The following is a 23,962-nucleotide window of genomic DNA, read 5'->3' as shown; positions in this document are numbered from 1 at the left end:
CCCGCCGGCCGGGCCGCCCCGCCCCGAGGGCGGCTCCCGCCCGCGCCCTGCCCACCCCGGCCGCGCGCACCGCAACGCCCCAGCCCCGCCGCCCGGAACCAGCTGAGCACAGCTGGACCCAGCAGCCGCCGTCTCCAGCGCCGCAGCAGCAGGTAGGGGAGGCGCGCAGCCCCGGCCCCGGGAGTCTGGGGGTCCCGGGCTGATTTGAGCCCTTCCTCTCCCTTCCTTCCCGGTCCTGTCTCGCCGGCGCCTGGAGCTCGGCCCGGCCGCGGGGGCATCGTTGGAAAAGGGCTTCCGCGCTCACTTTTCCAGTCTTCCAGGGGACCAAAGAGTGTGGATGGGAGCAGGGGGATGGGGAGACGCTGGAGCAGGAGAGGGGAGGGGCCAGGCCTCCACCCCGTGATTCCACTGTGCTGCTAGCACCTGAGCTAATAACCTCGACCCCGCCCCCGGGATGGGGGAACTGGCCCGGGGTCACTCCCGCGCCTCGGGTGTCTGAGCCGGGCGTGCAGGGGGCCACCAGCTACGGTCTGGGCGATGACACCGCTGGGGAGTCCACTCAGAGGACCCTTGCCTCCTGGACGATACCTGTGCTTGCTTTCCTCTCCGGCTCCTTCCTCTTTCTGAGGACTATTAGAAAGTTCTTCCTTGTACTGTCTGAAATCTTCGGGCGCCTGCTACCTGTAGGTGCTGGCTCCTTCCCGGCCCTGCAGTGTTCCCTTCCCTGACTCACACGGAAGCTTCTTTCGGAGTTGAAGACAGTGATTGGAACCCCTTCTCCCTGATCCCCCATGTCTTCTGGGGTCCAGGCCCCCAAAACCTAAATAACAGCAACTCCCTCTGGTCCAGTGCAGGTTGGCTGGTCTGGGCAGTGCCCGGGGAGAAGAGCCAGTCCTTGGAAGGCTGGGGGCTGGGGGTGTGGATGAGCAGGAGACATTGGCTTTCTTCCTAGCTCCTTCTCTGCCCAGACATCTGCCGCTTTATCCTGTCCTCACACCCTCCTCAGAGCATGGAAGGGGCTTTTAAAACACCCAGAACTCATTCTAGGCTGTCCTGAGGGTAATTGGACTTGGTGGAAGGCGGGGCCTCTGGGGAGGTGCCTCTCGCTTTTGTTTGACCTTTGGGGACTTTTCAAAGACTTTATCCTGTGTGTCCTGTTCTCCCAGGACCACATTTCTGACCAGGGCACCAGGACCTCTCACCGCTCTGCCCTTTACAGTGACCATAGCTTGCTAGAATCTTACTCCATCCCCATTTCCCAGTTAAGAAAGGTCAAGGACTCAGTTTATGATGGGCTAGTTGTCACACAGTGAGGCAGGTTAGGGCTGGGACCCAATTCCAGTCTGCCCTTTGCGGATTCCTTGCTGGGAGGGACTTTAGCCTCCTTCTTGGGTGTTCCGTTCACTAAAGGGACAAGCATTCCCCATCCCCCCATACATACACACTTGGGGATGCTGGTTGGTGTTTCCTGGGGCTGTTAAGGGAGAGAGGCTTGGAAACAGAGGAGGAAGGATGGGGGTGGGAACGGTCGGCTTTCAGCTCCTTTGAAACTCCATTTTTCTTTCTGGGGCCTTGCTATTTAGAAATGTCAGGGAAATTGTAAACAGCCAGGGGAGCTTGGGTTGGCATTCGGTGAGTTACACAGCAGCAAAGAAGGTTTCTGTGTGAATCAGGGAAGGGAAGTTTACTCCAGAATTTTCCATAGTCCTTTTATTAGGGACTAACATGAGCCTGGAAACAGGCTGCTCCGAGGAGGGGTGGCTGCAGAGTTTGCCCTGCATGGCATTTCCTTCCTCCCCTCCTCCCTCCTTTCAGCCCTTCTCTGGGCCTGTGTTCTGTGCTTTGCCCTGCGAGGGGCCCAACAACCTCGGAAGAGGACAGAGCTCTCTGTCCTCAAGATGCTTGTCATCTATAGTGGTTGACACTTTCGTGCCATATTAAGAGTGACTTCAGCCTGCAAGAGGAGTGACTAATTTTGTCTGGGTGAGCCAGACCTCAGAATGAGTAATCATTTACCAGGAGAAACAGGAGTTGGAGGAAAAGACATTCTGAGAAGCAGGAACCCCTTGTGCAAAGGCACTGAGGTTTTCTGAGCCATCCAAGTGGCTAGAGTGGAGGATGGGAGAAGGGCGGGGTGGTGGGAGTTGAGACTCTAAATGAAAATGGAACTAGATTATAAGCTAAAGGTTTGGACTTCATCCTGAAGGCAATGAAGAACTGAGAAAGGGTTTTGACAGAGCAGTGATTTTTAAAAACTCATTATTCTGAATGGCTGATGTAGGGGATGCATTGGACCAGGCTGATCTAGAGGCAGGAAGGCCCTGAGGAGGTTGTTGCATGATTCAAGTGAAGTAGAATGCAGGTCTGAACTAGAGAAGTGGCCACTGGGATGGGTCAGAGCAGCAGATTCTGGAAGCCCAGCTGAAGGTCTCAGAACCTGCTATAAATTTCATCTAAAAGCAGACAACAGGCTATACCTACTGGAGAAGGCTGCTAAGGTATTCAGCATTGTAATTTTTTTTTTCTTTTTCATGAGTTTTAAAACAAACAAAAAATATTGTTAAAGATTCAAACATAAATCTTTATCCCTCCAAGCCCTCCTCTTTCCTCAGAGGTCGCCACTGTTAACAATGGTGTGTGTGCGCTTCTGCCAAACACATTGATTAGATGCCTTCACTCTTAGCCATCCAGTGACAGTGGGCCACTTTCCCCTACTCCATGTGAATAGTTTGGGTCATTTGTGACGTGGGTCATAGAGATGATTTCTGCTTGGTCTATGGTACTTTGCTGAGACACTGATCTCTGGTTTTCTTTTATTAAACTTTTACATCCTATCTCTGCGGTCTCTGAGTGTATCTATTTGCTTATCAGAGACCACAGGTGTGAGAGAAGTTAGAAGCACTGACTTGGAAATGGACCCCCAGTGTTGGTTCTTCGGGTGATCTTGGGCAAATACTATCTCTCTGAGCCTCAGTTTCCTCATCTGTAAAATGGAGAGATGTTGGTTTGCATGATAATAATAAAAAACTATCTTTTAACTGGGCATGGTAGCTCACACCTGTAATTCCAGTACTTTGGAAGGCTGATTTGGGTGGATGGCTTAAGCCAGGAGTTTGAGACCAGCCTGGTCAGCATGGTGAAACCTCGTCTCTACTAAAATTACAAAAATTAGCCAGACGTGGTGGGATGGGCCTGTAATCCTAGCTATTTGGGAGGCTGAGGTATAAGAATTGCTTAAACCCTGGAGGCAGAGGTTACAGTGAGCCGAAATCATGCCACTGCACTCCAGCCTGGGTGACAGAGCAAGACTGTCTCAAAACAAACAAAGAAAAGGAAAAAAAAAAAGCTATGTTTTAAATATACCAAGCACTGGAATATTAATTACTTTATTGATTCCTTGCAATTCCTCTGAGGTAGATACTAGTATCCTCTTTTACAGATGAGGAAACTGAGTCTTAGGCTGAATAACGTGCCCCGGGTTGTGTGGCTATTGGGTGATGGTGCAAGTATTCCAGAGGTCTGACGACAGAGCCATAGCTCTTAATGACGGCACTAAACAGTCTCTTGAAAATTCTTTCTAGTCCTGGCTTTAGGAGAACTGGTAAGGGAGTTTGTTATGCTGTTATGAGGGGTGGGAGTCGGTGTGCAGAGCTTGGAGAGCTCAGCCCTGCAGCAGAGAGGTCTGGAGGGGCCTCCCAGGGCTGTTTGTAAACTCATACTTTCCTGTGCCATCCACAGGACCCTCGAATGTAGGTCAGTCTCCCCTCCATTTCAGGGAATCAAGGCTCCAAGAGGACACAGGACTTGCCCAGCAAGGTCATGTGGTGAGGTGAGAGCCCAGCCAGGACTGGTCCCCGCTTTTCATCAGTTGAGCCCACGTTCTGGAAATCTATCTGGCAAAGCCAGGAAACATGGGCACCCTCCTGCTCCTTGGTTATTCCCTGAGAAAATGCCAGCAGAAGCAGAGAAAAGCACGTCCCAGGGGTTATGCATTTTTGGGAGGAAGGGAAAAAAAGAGACCAGTGTTTAGGCAGCCGGGGGATGTTAAGTAAAAATATCTCTTCGCTTTCAACTGAGTGAGCGTGTGTCATATTTCAGCCTGATGTGGTTTGTGAAGCTGGAGACCACAGGCAGGCTCAGTTCCTGCTGCTGGCCAGCTTCCCCTCCCCTTTCTCCCTCCCCTGCCATATGCCTGCTCTCCTCTGCCCTGCCTGGGACCACATCAGCAATTTAAGAATAGGCCAGAGAAAAGCAGTGGGTGTTGTGGGCAAGGATGGGCAGCTGAAGGCCTGGACTTGGGTCCTGGCTTTGCCAGTGACAAAGTGCTGGGTGACTTGGGCTAATGCATGCCTTTCTCTGGGTCCCAGTGTCCATTCTGCACTGTGGGGTGGACAGCATAATGTCGGCCTTCCCAGCTCTGATGGCCTCTGAGTTCGAGGGCTTTGTGCTCCCCACGTGAACTTGGGTTCAGCATGTCTGAGACACAAAGTGAGCCTGCAGTGGTACAGCTGGTGATTCAGCTACTGTTCTTGAATTTAATGTTTTCAGACTGAATTGATTGCCCCATTTTGCAGACAAGAAAGTTGAGGTCTAGGATTCCGTTTATATATCCCATTCCCTGCTCTACAAGCAACAATAATAATGGCCACCATATGTAACACACTTACTATGTACGTTCACCTTTTGCTTTCACTGCCTTTTTTAATCTTTTAACAGATCTACGAGGGAGGGATATTGACTCCATTTTACAGATGAGGAAACTGAGGCTCAGAACAGTAAAAGGACTTACATTCTCTTCTTTGAGTCTCACAGTAGTCCTGGGGTTGTCATTATGTGACCCATTTTACCAGTGAGGAAACTCAGGCCTGGAGACGAGAGCACCCTTGCCCAGGGGTCCCCAGGGGCCACACATGGCCTGTCAGGTTCCTTCCCAGGCCCTCCTGCTCCTCCCTTGTCCCTTGCTTGCTCTGCCTCACAGGATGCCTCTTCACCTCTTGCATGCAGTGCTTGGGTTAAGGGATGAGAACAGTTTTCTTCCTGGGCTATAAAGTATCCCTGAAATCGACTCTTCCCAAGAGTGATCCAGAAAGGCTTTAAGCCGTGGAGCCTCGCAGGGAACTCCAGTGAAGGGTCACACCAGTGGGAATGGATTCGTTTTATTCTGCTGAACTGGCTAAGCAAACAGTCCTGTTATTTTCCAACCTCAATAAGAATATCATCAGGGCCAGACTTATTTGCCAAGCAAAGTATATATATTTGACATATGTGAGCCTTCAGGGTGGGCCTTGGCCCTTAGTTTTCCTATTACAGAGGCTGTGGCTGGGCTGGGTTTTGGTGGATACTAAGTAAATACTAGTTAACTTTTTGGGTGTGGTTGATGGTGTGGGTGGCATGTGTACTTTTTTCTCCCTACCTCCAAGGACCTTTGCCCCCCACCCCTTATTATTTCTATTACACTTGTGATAGAAAATTTAGAAAATAAAAAAGTATATATAAAAAAAGAAGTGTTCATAACTAACCAGAGAAAATCACTGCCAACATCTGGGTGTCCTTCCTTCCTGATATTTTCAGTGCATTTTCTTTTTTACCCCCACACAATTGTGGTTATCATGTATTTATAATTTTCTGTTCTGACTTTGTTTTTTCTCAACGTTATAGCATAAATATTTTCTCATGATATTAAGGATTCTTTTACATTTAATTTTAAAAGTTTTAAAAGCATACTATACCTAAGTAGATAAATGTTTATTCTAATTTAAATCTTTTATTCCAATAGTCCAGGGGATTAAAAAATAAAATAATGCTTTTTATTTATTAACAAAAAGGCTCAGAGAGACAGAATTTGCCCAAGATCACCCCAAAGAACCAAGACTGGGGCTCCCCAGGGCTGTAGTTTGTATCCACAGATACAGAGAAAATAATGTTTATAATCTCAAGTATAAAAACTTCTGGCGAAAAGGTTTATCAAATGCTAGCTGTATTTCTCTCCCTTCCACGGCTTTCTACTGAGTCTCTGTCTCCTAGAGGACCCTACTTTGCTTCACAATTAAGCAGCAAAGTATTTCAAGGGCTGTTCAGATTCTAGAAACTCATAGCTGTGGCTGAAATAGATAAGTCAGATATCAAAGATAAGACGTTAAACGATCTGGGCTGTAGGCTGGACCCTGTTACTGTCACTGGCTCTTTAGCCCTGAAACAAGGGACTTGCCTCCTACTTTTTTTTGTTATAGTGGAAATAAATGCCCACCCGAGTTTTCGTCACTTACTATTATTCTATCTTTGGTGTGCATATACCGTGTTCCCTTAATGATCCTCAGTTATGAAACATTTAGGCAGTTTATAAACAATACTGCAGTGAACAACCTAGTGCATAATTTTTGTGTGTGTTCTTCTTTTATTATTTCCTAGAAAAGAGCCCTAGAAATGGAGTTCCTGAGTCAAAATGACACATTTTATAGCTTTTTCTTGTTAAAAAAATTTCAGTGATACTTGTTAAAACACAGCAAGGAAGTCTTTATTCAGGACCATCACCTTGGGTATAGGGACCACTGCAACAGGTCCTACAGTGAGGGAGAGAGTTTGGACTCAGCTCCTAATACAGCATGGGTGAGTGGGAATTGCTGGCTGCGGAGCAGGGTGGGGGTCAGCAGATGGAAAATTACTAAGAGGAAGCTCAGGAATAAGGGGTGTTCTTGCTAAACCAACCTAACAAAAGTATTGATGAAGACAAACCAGGGTGATTCAAACATCACTGGGAGCATGGTGGAGGATGAGGAGCCCGATCAGATATCAAGGAAGAGGGGTTCTGGCTAAACAGACTTAGCAGGGTTCTTTTGCTAAAACTGGATTTTATAAGGAAGTGCACAGGTGGGCCTAGGAGAAGGTTCAGAAGCCTGGCTAAAGTTTGGCCAAGCGAAGAATCTGTGTCATGCTAAATTTCTGCTCATAAGGGTTACATTAGTCCTTATTCCTACCAGCCATCCATGAGAGTGGCAGCATTCTTTAGGAGCATCTGAAGCTGGTTATAAAAAGCTCAGCTGTCTTGTTATAGAGTACAGTGACCATTTTCCTGAAATGTTGCATTTCATTCATTCATTTGGCAAGTACACTTGAACAATTCAGCAGCAATAAAGCATAACAAGTTAGGCTGCCAGGCCGAAGAAGCGGAGAGAACTTGGTTCTCCTTCCAGTTTATGTTTTGCACTTGCCGTAAGACCTTGAGGACATCACCTCACTGAGTTTCATTTTTCTCAGCTATACAGTTAGGGCTTCAATACTCACTTCACAGAATTCTACAAAGTGTCTAACACGATGCTTGGCCAGTGCAATCATGTGGATGCGGGGAATTTGCATTATCTCATCTGACTCCAAAGAGCCCTGGGAAGGAAGCAGGTAGGGACAGATCCTTCCCATTTAATGGACTCAGAAAAGAAACGGCCATATTTCTTGACGTCCTAAGCTTCAGTTCAGGAAGTGGTAGTCCAGCGGAACTGTGTTGTTTAGAACGGAGGTAAAATGGGCTTTTGTGGGCTGGCCAGTACCCATCCCCCTTCCACCGCCCCTCCCACCACAGTACCTGTTTCTTTTGGAAGGCAAGTTCCCAGTTCCAGTGGCAGCCAGAATTCTTTCTATGCTCTTTTAGAAGGTGAGAGATGCCTGCCTAGCCTGTTCAGTGGTCTTAAAAAAAAGACCATAAAATTCATAGTTGCATAAACATAGTTTTCATAGATTTAAATTGCATTTAAATGCACTAAGTCTTCATCTTTGAGCTTTTCAGAAATGTGGGATTTCAGGCTCCACCTTTAGGGTTGCCTTATTTAGCAAATAACAAACAGCATGCCAGTTAAGCATGAGTATGCCGAAGAGGGTTTGGGGCATAATTATACCAAGACATCTTAATGTCTTTCTGACATTTAGATTTAACTGGGCATCTCGTGTTTTATGTGGCAACCCTACCCACCTTGGGCCTACTGAATCCAAATCCAGATTTTCACAAGATCCCCATGGAATTCATGTGCAAATTCAAGTGTGAGAGGCATTGCACTGGGAGCTTCGCCATCAAAGCCCAGAATGAATCCTTTTTGTAACGAATCTGTCGGTAAAATAGAATGCGCTATTTATAAAGAGCCTGATTATTCCCAGATCAACCATTTGCACGCATCTGTGTGTTCACATGTTAGGTTTTCTGAATACAGGGTACCCTTGCACTGTTGTCAGCTGAAGGGAAAAATTCTTTGCTTTGGTAAGAAGCCCTAGTCCCTCTTGAGGACGTATTTTCTTCATCTGTAAAATGGGCTACATCCTTAGCATGCATGCCAGCCTGTGGTGACCAGCTGAGGTGGCCCCAAGGGGATGCATGACTAGGGCCCACACCAGGTCCCTCCTCAGCCTCCTCACAAAGGACTGAAGGACTTGGCTCTGAGGTCCCATCCCCAAGAGACTTTGGTGTGACTGTGGTGACCCTTGGCATAGGGCACCCCTCCTGACTGCCTCGTCATCTCAAAACTTTCCAGAACGTGACTTTTATGGCAGGGCCTTAGGAATCGCCTGGCTCTACCCGCTCACTTCATGGCTACAGATACTTGTGCCCTGAGAGAGCAAGTAAATTTCCCAAAGCCAACAGCAAGCCCTCTGATTGCTGCTCTACCAAACCGAAATGATTTCAGTTCTCATGAAACCTAAGGCCTGACTAAGGAAGATTAAGAAACCTGGTGGTGGTCATGCCCACTTAGTTTGTTTTGGCTGTGTGGTCTTGGGTAAGTCATTTCTCTAACCTATTCCCCTCCGCACTCCATAATATGGGGAATAGCACCTTCTCCTGTTTCCCTAGGTCTACTTTCTGCCTGGCTAAGGTTTTACTTTAAGATCCGGTGGTAGATCTTGGTCTGTCAATTGGTCCTAGAGTGGAATGCTTTATGAAGTCACTGGTCCGTGTTTAGGTCAGGAACTTAATACCATGACATCATGAAAGATGTCTGTAGACCCTTTCTCTCCTCATTGCTAACAAAGATTTTGTGGACTGTTCAGATGGACAGAAAATATGTTCTAGAGCATTCTAAGATCACCTGGGGCTTTTGTTAAAATGCAGATTCTGGTTCCACAAGTCTGGGTGGGGCCTGAGGCTCTGCATTTCTAGTGATGCTGATGTCGCTGGTCCAGGGATCACATTTTCAGTTGTAAGATTTGAAATCAATCTATTATTCATGTAGAATCAATACTTACGAGATAAGGGGCTTAAGAGGCAAGTCTCTTGTTTCAGGGCTGAAAAGCAAGTCACAGTAACAGGGTCTAGTCTGGAGCCCAGATCTTGTAATGTCTTGTCTTCGATATCTGGCTTATCTATTTTATCTGCAGCTATGAGTTTCTAGAATCTGAACAGCCCTTGAAATACTTTGCTGCTTAATTATGGAGCAAAGTAGGGTCCTTCTTTAGGAGAGAGAGTGACTCAGTGGAAAGCCATTGGAAGGGGGAGAAATACAGCTAGCATTTGATCAACCTTTTCACCAGAAGTTTTTGTATTTGTGATTATAAACATTATTCTCTTTGTATTTATGGATGTAAACTACAGCCCTCCGGAGGCCCCAGTCTGTTTTTGTATACCTCTAAGCTAAGAATGGTTTTATAGTTTTAAAGTGTTGTTAAAAAACAACAATAACGAACAAACAAGGAAGAATATGCAACAGAGAGGGTGTGTAGCCTATGAAGCCTAAAATATTTACGGTCTGGCCTTTTACAGAAAAACTTTGCTGGCCAATGATCTAGAGTACCCGAAGATTTGCGTGTTTTTTGTTTGTTTGTTTGTTTTTCTAGTGAGCAAGAGGCCTAGCCTTACGGCTTTGAAATATAGTGAGGTTAAGACGTAGGGGAGGCAGCCTGCGTTGGTGGGAACTGCCCAGACATCTTAGCTGTGTGACCCTGAGCACATTACTTCACCTCTCTGAGCTTGTGTCCTAGCTTTGCAAAATGAAGACAAAGATTGCTGCCTGGTAGAGTTATTGCGACAATGAGACATGATGCCTGCAGAGTTTAACGCTTGGAAGATGCATAGAAAATGATAACTATTGTTATTGGGGTGGCCATTCGGACCCTTATGGCATTAATGGATAGATATCATGTTACTCCCATCAGGTCTGAAGGCCCTTCCAATGAACTGGGAGCAGTCCTTTAGGAGAGAAAAATGCTCTGCTCCAGCCTCCCCTGATCCCACCTCCAGAGCAGAAAGCTCCTTTTTAGCCACGTAGACAGACAGGGTTCCGTGGTGGCTTGCACACTTTCACCAGGCGAGCTCTCTCCCCAAAGGCTGGCCTTTCCACAGCTGAGACTTTTGGAAGGCATCTTCTGTTCCTATGCCCTAAGATATGATTCAGCAAACAGGCACGTAGTGAGAGCCCCGGGCTGGGATTGTGAGTACTGGAACGCAACCCTTCTCTTTATGGCTCCATCTGGAGTGTGTGGGCGGTGGACTAGAGTCAGTGGTTTTTGCCGACCTTGTTTTTAAACTGCTGCAGCCTTAAGGTCCAAAATGGAAAACAGACCAACTTGGAGTTAGCTGAGGCTAATTCTAAACCCTGCTGAGTCTGAGAGCTCGGAGGCTCCTGGGGTGTGTCTGAATCTCAGGAAGGGTGTAATGCTTTTCTTGCCCATAGATGGCAGCATCTGCACTCTTAGCCGGCTCTGCGAATGTGTGTGTGCATGTGCACGTATGTTACACACGTGTGCAGGCATGGGAGTCATAGTTTCTTACTTGGTAAATCTTGAGCTGCGGTGGTCCCAGCCCTAGGCCAGGCTCTGGGATACATGGGAGCAACTGGGGAGGCTGACTTGCAAATAGACTATTACTGTAGAGTGTGACTGGGAAGACTAGTGGGTGTGGAGGGCTGTGCAGAAACTACATGGAGGACTCAGGAACAGAGTGCTGTTGCATCTGGCTGGAGCCTGGTGGGGTATAGTGGAAGACAGGAAGCCATGAGGGCTGAGGCTGAAGGAGTTGAAGGGGACAGGTCATGAAGAATGTGGAGAGGTTTGTTAAGGATCTTGGACTTTATCTGGGGCCACAGTGGAGCCATGGTAGAGTCTGGGCAGAGGAGTGGCATGGTCTGGGCTTGCTCTGAGGAGGATGCATAGTAGGAGGGAGAGGATGCAGGAGGATCAGTTAGGAAGGTTCTGCAGTCATGCAGGCGAGAGGTGATGGGGTTATGGACCAAGATATTGGCGTTGAGGTGGAGAGAAGAGGGGACACTCTGGAGGCAGTCAGGGGTTGAACTAGCAAGACATGGTGATACATTGGAAGGGAGAGTGACAGAGCAAAGGGGTGAGGTGGTGTGTTGAGGAGGGTGAGAACCTGGTGTCTGGACTGGTCCACCGGATGGATGGTGGATGGTAGATGGTGGATGGTGGATGGTAGTGCTGTTTGCTGAGATGAGGTGCAGTTGGGGAGGAGCAGGTTGCGCTTGGGAACAAATGCAGCACTGCAATATGCATCTGAGGATGAGAGTGCAATTTGGGGTGTGGAGAAAGAAGTGGAGCTGGATTCGAAAGGCTCATCCTCACACAGAGTTGACATAGTGCGGGAGGTCATTAGTCATTTGCGGGAAAACAAAACCCACCTCTGCTTTGGCCTGTCCCTTGGAACCAGGAAGTTTCTGCCATCGTCTTTGAGAAAGGCCCACAGAAGTGGGCACCAGGTCCTGCAGCCCAGATAAGTGTCTGCCTCTGATGTCTCTGGTTTTGGGTACCGTGACTCCACTTCCGTGGCTGTATCCCGTGTTAGTCACAATGCACAAGTCATCAAGACTGTCTGGATCATTTACTGTCAGCCTGAGAACAGGGCTTGTTTGTGTCTTAATCCCAGGAGCCTGCATGGCCCTGCCACCTTCGGGATCTTGGACCTTCCCCTCGGCTTGGGGAAGCTGGGTTAGGCAGAGAAATTTTCCAGTGTGGGCAGGAGCCAGTTTGCTCAGCTTTCCTCTGAATGTAGCTGACTGGAATACTTAGTGGCGAGGAAGGGTGAAGATCCAAGTTGTCCCTGAGAGGCGGGGGAACTGAGCTGCATACTCCACGATGAGCTGATGTGGGGTGGTCCTTCATCCACTCATCTAGCATATATCCACTGGCCCTGCCATCTGCTGGGCACATGCCATGCTGAAGCTTCAGAGGTGAAGCAGACAGAATCATTGCCTCTGAGGAGCTTACAGCCTAGAGGGAGAGAAAGTCCTGTCACCAGACATTGATAACGTAGTCTTGCTCAGCAGTAGTGCATTAGAACAATAATAGAGTGATGCTGAGGCACAGAGTTGTGAACATGACAAATCAACAGGATGTGCAGGATGAGAAAGATACAATTTGCAGGCAAAAGACTTAGAAATTTAGTTAATAATCAGGGTAATAATTAGAGTAAACATATGCCTTGTGCAAAACCCTGAACATGTTTGATCTCATTGTAGGTTCTAATATTATCCATCTTGAACAGAGAAGGCAACTGAGACTCGGAGAAGTGATGTAGCTTGCTCAACTTACACAGTTAAGTGAGGGCCCAGTTTATATAACTCCAGAGTCCTAAAGTACAACTCTGAGGTTGACTGTAAACTGAATTCAGCCATGCAATAGGACTGCCTTAAATGTGAATGGGATTTTAGGCTCAATGAATAGAAGCATGATATCTCTAATGAAGGAGGTGAGAGTCCTGCTCGCCCTGCCCTGGGTAGAACTTGTCTGATTGTCTAATTCTGGGTCTTGTCCTGTCAGTAGGGACAGAGTTCATCTGGAGCAGATCAGGGAACAGGGTGAATGAACCGGAAACCCTGGTCTCAGGAAGAGCTGGAGGAAAGGGGGTGTACAATTTGTAGAAGACTTGAGGGGCCCAGGATCACTATCTTCAAATCTCCAAAGAGTCATCAGGAAAGAGGGGACAGACCTGTTCTGGCTGACCCAGAAGGAGGCAGAGCTAGTACCAGCAGGTACATAAGAAGAGAGAGATTTTAGGGCGTCCTTAGGAAAATTCTTTTACCCAGCCAAAGCCTCCAGCAGCAGGTCTTGCAGCCTTGGCAGGTAGTGAGTGCCCTGTTGCCGGATGTGTGCAAGTACTGATTGTGTGACCCCTGGTGGAGGGGAGGAAAGGAGTTGAAACATCAAATGGGGATTTGACCAGATAACCTTGAACTCCCCCTGAGGCTGACATTCTTGTGCCCTTTTTTTACAGGTGGTGCTCATAGCTCTTTGTCCAGTGCTTTGGCCTTGGTCCAGGCGCCTTCCCACAGAGCAGCGCTCTTCACCCTGCACAGCCCTGTTAGGTAGGTAGAGCAATGCAGACACCTGTCCTCCTGTTAAACCCCGCCCTGGCTGCCCAGGGAAGCCTGGAGGAGACTTCAGTGGTGGAAGCAGCCACTGTAGCCGCAGTGGATTCAGTGGGAGTCCCTGAGGTCTTCCCAATAAGGCTCAGAGTGCGTCTCTGCTCCTTTCCTGCCCTTGAGAGGGAGGTCAGGCGAGAGTGATCTTGTGGGGAGGAGGCAGGGACTGGGCTCAGTGCCCAGATGCCTGGCTCCCACCCTGGCTGTGCTGCTTGCTTGCTGTGTGACTTTAGAAGAGTGGCTTTCCCTCTCAAGGCCTTGGTGGCTCTTCTGTAGAAGAGTAGAGTCCCCATAAAGAGGAGGTGCAGGAATTCTTCCCAGAGGCTTTGGAGAGGTGAGAAAAATGGGGGTCCATTTGCCGAGTCTCCAGACTTGTTGACCAGAGGAGGAGCACCCGAGGTGTGTGAGTCATGGGGAAGGCAGATGAGTCATGCCCACTGGGGCCAGCTGGCAGGGTGGGGCCCCCCTGACTATCAGATTCACAGGTGACCTGCTGTAGTAGGCGGGGAGGTGGGGGGAGGAGTGCAGACTCCTGGGCTGGAAGCCAGGAGACTGGCTCACCTCCCAGCTGCAGCCTCGGTTTTTCCATCTGTAAGACGGGTGCCTTGGTCTCCCCCTACCCACCTAACAAAGCTGCTCTGTGGACCCAGTGAGCTCGTAGATGCCAAAGGGCTTTGTGACTAGTGAGACGGGAAGGATCGCTACTAGGGGGAATCGCCCAGCTTCCAACACCCAAACAGAAGTGAATTTCTAATTAGCAATTGTGCAAGAACCCGGGAAAACACCCCTCCAGCCCACACTATCCCTTTTCTGCCAAAAGGAGAAGGGGATGAATGCACACAGGACTTACACGTCTGCCATGGCCCAGCTGGCTTCCAGATGGTGACATGAGCCGCCCACAGCCGGAGCTGTTCCTCTTTCCCAAAGCTCAGGTGAAAGGGCTTTTTGATGGTCCCCAGGATGTTGTGCTCCAAAAGCCAGGGATTCCCGAAAGGCCTGCTGGGCCCAGAAAGGTGACTCGCCCCATCAGCTGCTACCCAAAAGTTTTGCTGACAAAGAGGTGGCCCTAGTGCTGCCCTAATAGGAGGAATTGAGGGCCGAGTCTTGGCTCTGATGCGCCTGCCTTTGAGACTGAGCCCTGACAACTCCAAAAGCCAAGTTGCCTCAAAGTGATCTGTCAACAAAAAGAATGTTATGTCCTGTTGATGCTTTTGGTAACTGTGACACAGGGGCCCTGTCTTCCACAGACCCTGCAGGGCCAGGCTGGCATAGGCCCAGCTGAGCACCCATCACCTGAGAGCTTTGCTGATTCACCCCCCTTTACTCCTCTGCCCCCTGCAATGTACCAGCCCTGTGCCCACCTCCACGGAACCTTGGTTCAATCATGGAGGCCCCAGTGACCTCCTCAGTGTCCAATCTAGTGCTTTCCTCAGGATTCCATGTACCAGTCTTTAGTGCAGTTCTAGAAGCTCCCTCCTTTTGCTTCTGGGAGGCTGCACTGTCTGGTTGATTTCCTCCTGTCTTTTTAGTTAGGGCCCTGTTTATCCTCCTGACTTTTTCAGTTAGGGCCCTGGTTTTTTTCAGTTAGAGCCCCTCCTCTCTTTTAGTTAGGGCCCTGTTTTCCTCCTGTCTTTTTTAGTTAAGGCCCTGTTTTTCTTTTTCTTTCTTTCTTTCTTTTTTTTTTTTTCTTTCTTGAGACGGAGTCCTGCTGTGGTGCCCAGGCTGGAGTGCAGTGGCATGATCTCAGCTCACTGCAACCTCCTCCTCCCAGGTACAAATGATTCTCCTGCCTCAGCCTCTCGAGTAGCTGTGACTACAGGCGTGTGCCACCACACCTGGCTAATGTTTGTGTTTTTAGTAGAGACAGGGTTTTACCACGTTGGCCAGGCTGGTCTCAAACTCCTGACCTCAAGTGATCTGCCCACCTTGGCCTCCCAAACTGCTGGGATTACAGGTGTGAGCCACGATGCCAGGCCCAGGGCCCTGTTTTTTCTGCCTCAGTGTTCCCTAGGATTCTGCCCACCTTCTTGTCTTGATATATGTGTATAGGTTCATTCATTCATTCATTCATCCATTCATATCTTCATTCATTTGAGAGACACTTAGGCTCTGAGCTGGGTGTTTGAGAATCAGCAAAAAACAAGACCTTCCCATTCCTCATGGGTCTTCTGGTAGATCATTATTTACACCAAAGATTAATTCTTGCTGTGAAGGAAATGATCGGGTTATGGGAGCGTATGGGATTGGGTGGGAGTAGTGAGGTCTTATCTGGACAGATGAGGGAAGCCTCCCCTAAAAAGTGAGACCTGAAGAGGGAGAGGGAGGTGGCTGAGTGAGCAGGGAACAGAGGAGCACCCCAGGCAGAGAGGCGGTCTGGGTAAGGCTTTAGTGTGGGGGAGTCCTTGAAGAACTGAAAGAAGTGAGGGAGGCTGGCCAGGGAGGGGGCATGGCAAGAGGAGGGCCTGGGGGCCAGGCGGCACCTAGGTTATGTGGGCTCTTGAGTTTGGATTTTATGCTAGACCTCTGGGAACCATTGGAAGTTTTAAAGCAGGAGGGTAACTTGCCCAGATTTCATTATCAGAACCCTTGAACGAGACAGGCACAAGGACCATCCTGATAAGCCGTGAGGGTGGAATTTTTGGTTCTACCACAGCAGGGTGTCCTGATGCTGTGCCTCGGTACAGGGCTTGTCACTGGGCAGTCCTGGGAAACGTGCACTTTCCCAGAATTCTTTCGGCTCTCTGCATTTTTTAGTTTACCCGGTCAGCCCTTGCTGAGCTGCTGCACTGGAGAGGGAGGTGAATCAGACACCACCCGGCCCTTGGATATCCACTCTAGTCCAAGACGGAGACAGTGGCAGTTAATGCCCAGAGTGCTCTGTGATAAGTGCCAAGGGGCTCAGGGAGCCAAAGAGTGCCTTTCCTACTTGAGAGTCAAACAAGGCTGAGAAGGGGGAGTTGGGCATTCCAGGCAAGAAGGCCCCATAGGCGAAGGCTTGGCCGCTGGAGGAGCCTGCTATGCCTGGGGGCTAGTAAGCAGGAGTGTGAGGGTTGAGGTGGGGAGCTGACCGGAAGACCTGGTCAGAGAGGTTTTAAATGCTGGGTTTCTATCCTCCGGGTACCAGGGAATCATGGACAGGTCTTCAGCTGAGGAGTGACTTGATCCATGGGATTTCAGAACAATCAGTCCATGGCAGGCAGAGCGGAGGGTGGATCAGAGGACGGCAGCGCTGGGAGCTGGTTGGAGAGAATGAGTACCATTGCTGAAGCCTTGTCACTCCCCCCACCGCACACACACAGCAACATCCTCAATGCCCCTTTCTGTTCCATGCCCCTGTTCTGTTATCCCCGCATTGGCCGGCCAGCCTGACCTGTCCAGAGCCCTTTCACAGTAGCACTGGGGTGTGTTAAACCCTGGGCTCCAGAGGCAAACAGGTCTGGGCCTGAAACATCACTGTAACCCTGACTTGCTCTGTGCCCTTGGACAAGTCCCTTACTCCTCTCAGCCTCAGTTTCCACATCTGTGAAATGGGGGTGATAATAGAGTTGGTGATGATTAAACAATGGGGAAATCAAGTCCTTAGCACATGGCTGGTGTATAATGATGGCTGTGTTAGCTTTGTGTCCTTGTCGATTGTAATAGCTCAGTCCATGTTGTAATCTGCCCCTCAGGAAGTTCTTGTCTTTGGACATAAATCTGAATTCTCAACTAGAAACAAGATGTCCCCAGCAGCCCCAAAGGAAGCCTCTAGTGGGACACTGAGGGGACCAGACATGCTGTTACACACTGGGATCCGGTGCAGGGCTGGGCACACAGAGGCCTGGACTGGGTTTTATTTGTCCCTATATCCCCAGCACTCAGCACAAGGCTGGCATAGGATGGCCAGCTGGCTGGGTTCTCAAACGTACTAAACAAAAAAATGGAATTAAAAAAAATTGTTGACCTTGGACAGCATCCCCCAGCACCCTCATTTTACAGCTGAGGAATCTGGGGCCCAGAGAGGAACAGTGGCTCATCCAAGGCCACTCAGACCCTCCGTGGCAGGCGCTGGACCTGTTCATTTCTCCCTGCTCACATGTTTATTACAATTCTAATTTTTGAAATCCTGGTAAGTTAAAAATGGCATCATGTCCCACCTCCCTAGTTTACATTTGGGGAAACTGAAGCCCAGAGAGTGGTAGTGGCTCCCTCAGGTCCTCAGAGAAGGAGAAGCAGGAAAAGGGCCTCGTCTCCACAAAGCATACCCCCACTAATCAGCAGTAAGCAGGCAGGTTCTTCCCCCAAAACCGACTGCCTCGTGCTTAAGGAAGCAAAGCAGAGTGTGAACAGTAGTTTCCTGAGGAAGTGTTGGGTTTTAATTGTGTTGAGGAGAAGAACCATTTCCGGAACTGTGCGTGCCCTTGATGCCTGTGGAGTTGGCTTGGCACAGCTATTTCCAGACTAATCCTGAGTACTATTTATAGGCTAAGATGATTAGGTTGGCCTGTGTCAGGAGAGGCCCACATAGCTCCCCCTAGCCTAGTGATGGCCGAGGAAGAAGCCCTCGGGGGCAGTTCTGACCTGTGGGTGAGTAGCACAGGATCTGGGATGGTCCCCGAAGCCAGCTCAGAGGAGGGATTCCAGGGAGACCCAAGGGGAAGTCCCACTCCTGACTCTTAGTTCAACCACCAGCCAGGCCCTCTGCAGAGATGAAACCAGTTCCGATCCTATTCTCTCCCTGCTTAAAAATCCTCAGTGCCTCGAATCAGGCCAGGACTCCATAGCAGTCAGACCCCTTCTCCCCCAGGTATCCACTGTCTCAACCCCAGCCATGCCTCTTCAAACTGTTTACGCTTCTCTGTGCGGGCCACACCCCTGAGCCTTTGCTTCTGTTGTTCCTACCTCCCCAAAGAGGAAACTCCATTTGTCCTCCAAGGCTCTGCCCCAATGCCCCACCTCCGTGGCTCCCTCGGGCGTGGGTGCTCCCAGGGCCCACAGCTACTTGAATGACTATTGGTGTTCCTGTTTGGGTCAGGAAGTCCCAAGGCAGGGCCTGACACAGAGAAAGAAAGGAGACGGTTTGTGATTGAACAGCCACTGTGGCCATCATTCGCCTTACCTGTCTGATGAGAGCTGATCTTCATGCCACTGTGTGCAGTAGGTATTTTTTAAAGGTGTGTAGAAGTGAGAGTCAGACTTTGGACTTCAGAGTCAGACAGCCCTGGATTCCTAATGGTATAAACCTGGGCTGAACCTCTCTGAGCCTTTGTTCCTCCATCTATAAAAGGAGACAATGCCAGCCATGGGTTTTGGGGAGGATTCAACAAGACAATGCTTATAAAGTAGTCATCATGTGGCCTCATCACAATGAGCATCTGTTAGCATAGGAGGTGTTATTTGCAGGTGGGGACGTGCATTGTGGGGACATCCCTATCTAGGGCCCCACACAAGGGAGTGGCTGAGACTCCAAGTCTCCAAGTCTTGGAGCCTCCGACTCCACGCTGTGTTCTCCCTCCCCTCCCTCTCTTGGCCCCCTGGGCCTATTCTGTTTCCAGATCAGGGAAAGCTTTGTTTGGTGATTGTTTTTCCTAAGAAGTTTCCTCTGTGGGGCCTCTGGGTGACTCAGAGCCCTGAGTCACTGGGAGGCTGAGGACAGGGGGAGGAGTGGGAGGGAGGCGGAGGGAATGGAGAGAGGAGAAGAGGAAAGGGCTCTAATTCTAGCCCTGGCTCTCCCACTGTTTGATCAACTAGGTCTGACCAGGCCCGTCTCCTGGCTAACCTCAGTTTCCCCAAATGTGAAAGGAAGATGTGGGCCCAGTCCTGGCTGAGCCTCAGAATCACAGGTTCCCAGGCCCCACCCTAGACCTACAGACTCAGAGGCTGGGGGTGGGGCCTGTGAATCTATTGTTTCCTGAGCTCCCTGGGTGATCCTGCTGCACACCTGGTCCACAGAGGTGTTAGGGAACCGCTGGGCTCAAACCTGCTCCCAGCTGGGCCTCAGAGCAGCTTGGCCTCTGGTTGAACTTCACTGACCCACAGAGAGCGCCCTTCTCTTGCAGAATGCTTTCGCAGAATAGTGCACTGGAAGCTCGTGGGCTTTTTTTTTCCTAGAGAAAAACAGCTTTATTGAAATATAATTTACATGATTTATTGGAGTAAATTTACATATAATTTACATACACATAATTCACTCAATTCAATAGTGTTTAGTAAATTTACAGAGTTATGCAACCATTATCACAATTCAGTTGAGAAGATTTTCATCATCCCCAAAAGGATCCCTCATGCTTGCTTATGTCCGTCTCTACGCACACCCCATAGCTGACCACGCATCTGCTTTCTGTCTCTTTGTTGTTTTATTGTTGTTGTTTCATTGCCTAGGCTGGATTGCTAGGCTGGGGTGCGGTGGCGTGATCTCTGCTCACTGCAGCCTCAACTTCCTGGGCTCAAGTGATCCTCCCACCTCAGCCTCCTGAGTAGCTGGGACCACAGGCACACGCCATCACGCCTGGCTAATTTTTGTATTTTTTGTAGATGGGGACTTGTGGTGATGCCCAGGCTGATCTTGAACTCCTGAACTCAATGGATTCCCCCCGCCTCAGCCTCCCAAAGTGTTGGGATGTTAGGCGTGAGCCACCTCACCTGGCCTGCTTTCTGTCTCTCCGAAGATCCAGACCTGTGTTCATTCCAGCTGGCCCTGTGGCCTCATGCAAATTATTGCCCTTCGATTACTCCTCTGCATGAGAGGGATAATTCTACTCTCCCTGTAGGGGGTTGTTGAATTTCACTAATGTGCACAGTGTCTGACGCACCCGAGGAGCTGGGCACATGGGAGGCTGGTACGCCGGGCACAGGACATAACACAGATGCCCAGGCACGGTTGGCACAGGCCTAGCAAACATTTTAAAGCACTCACTCTGTGCCAGCTTCTAGACTAAGCATCTTACATGCATTACCTACTTTAATCCTCGGTGAATGTGAATATCAGTTCCATTTTATAACTGAATAAACAGGCACTGAGACGGGAAGTCACTTTTGCAGGCTCACATAGATGATAGTTGATAGGGCTGGGAGTCCATCCCAGAGCCTGCCTTCCCTAAATATCATCCTGTCCCCTTCCTGATGTGAATCATCAAGCAAGGGACAACACAATTCATAGATCCAGGACAAGGTTTATGGCACATACTTCTAAGGGGTAGGACCTGGTGTGATGGACTCACAGCCATCTCAGAGAGGGGATCTGGGAGATGGAATGAACACAGGTCTGGATCTTCAGAGAGATAGAAGGCAGGCCAGGCAAGGTGGCTCACGCCTATAATCCCAGCACTTTGGGAGACTGAGGCGGGGGGAATCCATTGAGTGCATGGTACAGTCTGTCACAAAACAGACATGACATGGTGCATGAAACATGACCCAGGGTGTAAGAGGCCTGAGATGCCACTACAAGGGAGACACACGGGACAAAGCAAGAGGAACGCAGGGCCTGGTAGGTGGCACAGTTACAGGGTATGTGACACTGGGCATGACAAACTCTATGATGCAGAGACATGGTACTCAGGGTTTGAGACTTGAGCTATGGCAACTGGGCAGGCTCTCAGCCACTGTGGGACCCTTTGTCATTGGGGATCCTCCATTACGTTGGTGCCTGGGGCCCCAGCAAGCAGTGGCAGGAACCAACTTTCTCCTCTTCACAAAGGCCTGTCTGGTTTTTTTTTTTCCTCCCTCCTCCTCCCTGTCTCTTTGGATGCCAAAAAGTGGGAATGCCCCAGAGGAGTGGTGGCCAGAGTAACCCCCCGCCATCCCACCAGCTCAGATGGGGTCGAGGCTTGGGGCCAAGCCCACGGCGCAGGAAGGGGTTGCCAGGCCCCCAGATTCCCTCTCTGAGATAGCTGTGAGCACCGGCATTGGCTGGGGCGAAAGCTGGGTAATTTTCCTTTAAGCTGTCTTCCTTCTGCTCCCCTCCCTGCCTGCTGGTGCTGGCTGTGAGCACGTCTGCATTCCAGAGCTTAGGAGAGAGAGTGAGAACCTGCTGCTGTTAAAGTTGAAGAAGTAGATTGCTAACAGCTGCCGTAGGAGGGGGTGGATGTGCTAGACAGGAGGCCGTGGATTGCAGGCTAACGTTTCTTGAGCCTCTTGGCACCTGGCACTCACTACCTCATCTTGTCTCATTTACACAAAGCCCCAGTAGCCCGATGAGGAGACAGGCCTAGAGAGGCAAAGAACTTACCCAAGGTCACACAGGGAGGCAGAGCCAAGGCTAGACCTTGGTCTCCTGGAGCAGGCAGATGAGATTGTATAGAGGCGATGGCACAGGGAATATTGTTGGGGGGTTAGTGGGCAGTGAGACTGCAAGGGCTTGTGGGCCCCAGATCATAGAGGACCGAACTCAGGAATCCTGACTTCTTTCTGTCTGCACTGAGGTCCATGGAAGGGATGATGCAATCTGTATGGGTGATGGGCCCAGTGCAGGGAGAGTTTAAGGGAGTGAGGGAGCTGATGTCATGATCCCAAGGAAAAGATGAGGACACCAAACCAGGACAGTGGCTGGAGTGTGGGAGTGAGAAGTAGGTGTAAAGTGGGGAGGAGGTGAGCTTGGTCTCTGCTCTGGTCTCAGCCTTTATGTACTGTCTCGGTGGGATGACTGTGGTTGCGTCCTGCCTCCAAGGGTATCCCAGAGGGTTCTAGAAGCTTCCACATGGACAGGGACTTGGAGGACAGTGCTGGTGATTGGGCAGGTGCCTGGAGAGAGGTGAGGCCTAAAGCACACCTGGGCACAGAAGGCAGCACCCACATGGGAGCCCAACTTCATGCCAGGGACTGTATTTTAGGTGCTGGATCTTGTTTAAATCTTCCAGTTGGCTATGATTGTCCTGTAAGCTGGGGAAGGAAGAAAAGCATTCCAGTACTATACCTCTGTTTGGGTTAAAGGAGGGGAAAGTACTTTAAATAAAACCTATTAGAGTTAAAAGGATGAGTAGCCATAAAAATATCTTTGTATCTCTGATGGTTCTATTGTAGTCAAAAGTTTTAGATAAATTGTGAAGAATCTCTAAATCATGCTATTTGGAGTTTCTCTTTTTTAAAAAATACAAGTTATTATATATACTTAAGGTATATAACATGATGTTATGGAATACATACACATAGTAAAAAGGTTACTATAGTGAAGAAAATGAACATACCCATCTCTGTTGGCATAGAAGTAATTGCGATTTTTGCCATTACTTTCAATGACAAAACCATAATTATTTTTGCACTGACCTAATAAAATCTGCTCATTTAGCATGAATCCCAAAATACAGTACAACTTATTCCCTGTAGTCCTTGTGTTGCACGTTAGTGCTCTTTTTTATTTTGAAATTTTTATCTTTGTTATTTTTAATATATATAGAGACAGGGTCTCACTATGTTGCCCAGGTTGGTCTTGAACTCGGGGGCCCAAGCAATGGTCCCTCCTCAGCCTCCCAAAGTGCTGGGACTATAGGCACTAGCTCTCCAGACTTGTTCATTCCACATATCTGCTACCTTGTGCCCTCTGTATCCTCATTCGTGGATTCAGCCAACCACAGATCAGAAATTTTTTTTAAAAAAAGTAAAAAATAATAAACAACAGTAAAAAAATACAAATTTTAAAAACATTACAGTGTAACAACTATTTACATAGTTTATTGTGACATAGAAATTTACATTTGTATTTTTATGTAACAACTACAGTATAACAACTATGTAAATAGCAATTACATTGTATTAGGTTTTATAAGTAATCTAGAGAGATTAAAGTATAATACATGGGAGGATATATGTAGGTTGTGTGCAAATACTGTATATAAAATATACCAATATATAAAATCCTATGCCATTTTATATATTGGTGTGCAGCATCTGCAGATTTTGGTATCTGAGGGAGGTCCTGGAACCAACTGATCCCCCGTGGATAGGGAGGAACAGCTATTCTCTGATATATTTCCCCACTGGAGTTTTTTTTTTTTTTTTTTTTTGAGATGGAGTCTTGCTCTGTCGCCCAGGCTGGAGTGCAGTGGCACAATCATAACTTACTGTAGCCTCGACCTCCCAGGTTCAAGTGATCCTCCCACCTCAGCCTCCCTAGTAGCTAGGACTGCTGGTGTATGCCATCATGCCTGGCTAATTTTTAAATTTTTGGTAGAGACAGGGTCTCACTCTGTTTCCCAGGCTGTTCTCAAACCACTGGGTATAAGCCATCCTCCTGCCTTGGCCTCCCAAAGTTCTGGGATTACAGGCATGAGCCACCATGCTCAGCCAAGAGCCCTTGTTCTCTTGGGTGGGGCAGAACAGGCGAAGTCAGAGAGGAGGGGAGGGGGTGTCATAAGGAGTCTCATGGAGGGGATTGGGTAACAAGGCTGGCTCAGTAGATGCTGGCTTGAGGCCCTCTCCTGAGATGCATTGCCATCCCTGGTACCAGCCTTGTTTGGAACCCTCCCTGTCTCCCTTGCTTTGGATGCAAAGACACAGAGGTAGAGGGGTGGGCGTGAGGTAGGTGTAGGGCAGGTATAGGGGCCAGTGAGCTATATGTGTGTATAGGGTCTGGACACATGCTGGGGGTTGTCTTTGGACTAGTTATGCTTGCTGAATACCTGCTGTGTGCCAAGCACAGTGCC

At 49.0% G+C, this 23,962-nt stretch overlaps 1 protein-coding gene across 6 annotated transcripts in view; it reads left to right on the top strand.

Annotated features, from left to right (window-relative positions):
- Positions 1-23,962, top strand: part of GSN (gelsolin) — a 64,031-nt gene continuing 40,069 nt past the window's right edge. For 2 of the 6 annotated variants that reach the window (XM_017884214.1, XM_017884212.1), the window contains exons 1-2: positions 62-152; positions 13,199-13,289. Coding sequence is in view for 1 of the 6 variants with exons in the window: in XM_017884210.1 (XP_017739699.1) it covers positions 17,871-17,912 (42 nt within the window). In the remaining 5 variants the exon portion in view is untranslated. Of the gene's footprint in view, positions 153-13,198; positions 13,290-17,812; positions 17,913-23,962 lie in introns of those variants that run through there. The other 4 variants (XM_017884213.1, XM_017884211.1, XM_017884215.1 and 1 more) reach the window with 4 other exon arrangements.

This window comes from Rhinopithecus bieti, unplaced genomic scaffold (assembly GCF_001698545.2).
Source record: "Rhinopithecus bieti isolate Rb0 unplaced genomic scaffold, ASM169854v2 scaffold_13710, whole genome shotgun sequence".
Classification (NCBI taxonomy): Eukaryota; Metazoa; Chordata; class Mammalia; order Primates; family Cercopithecidae; genus Rhinopithecus; species Rhinopithecus bieti.
Note: the sequence above shows the minus strand (reverse complement) of the source record. Positions and strands in the feature narration are given on the sequence as shown.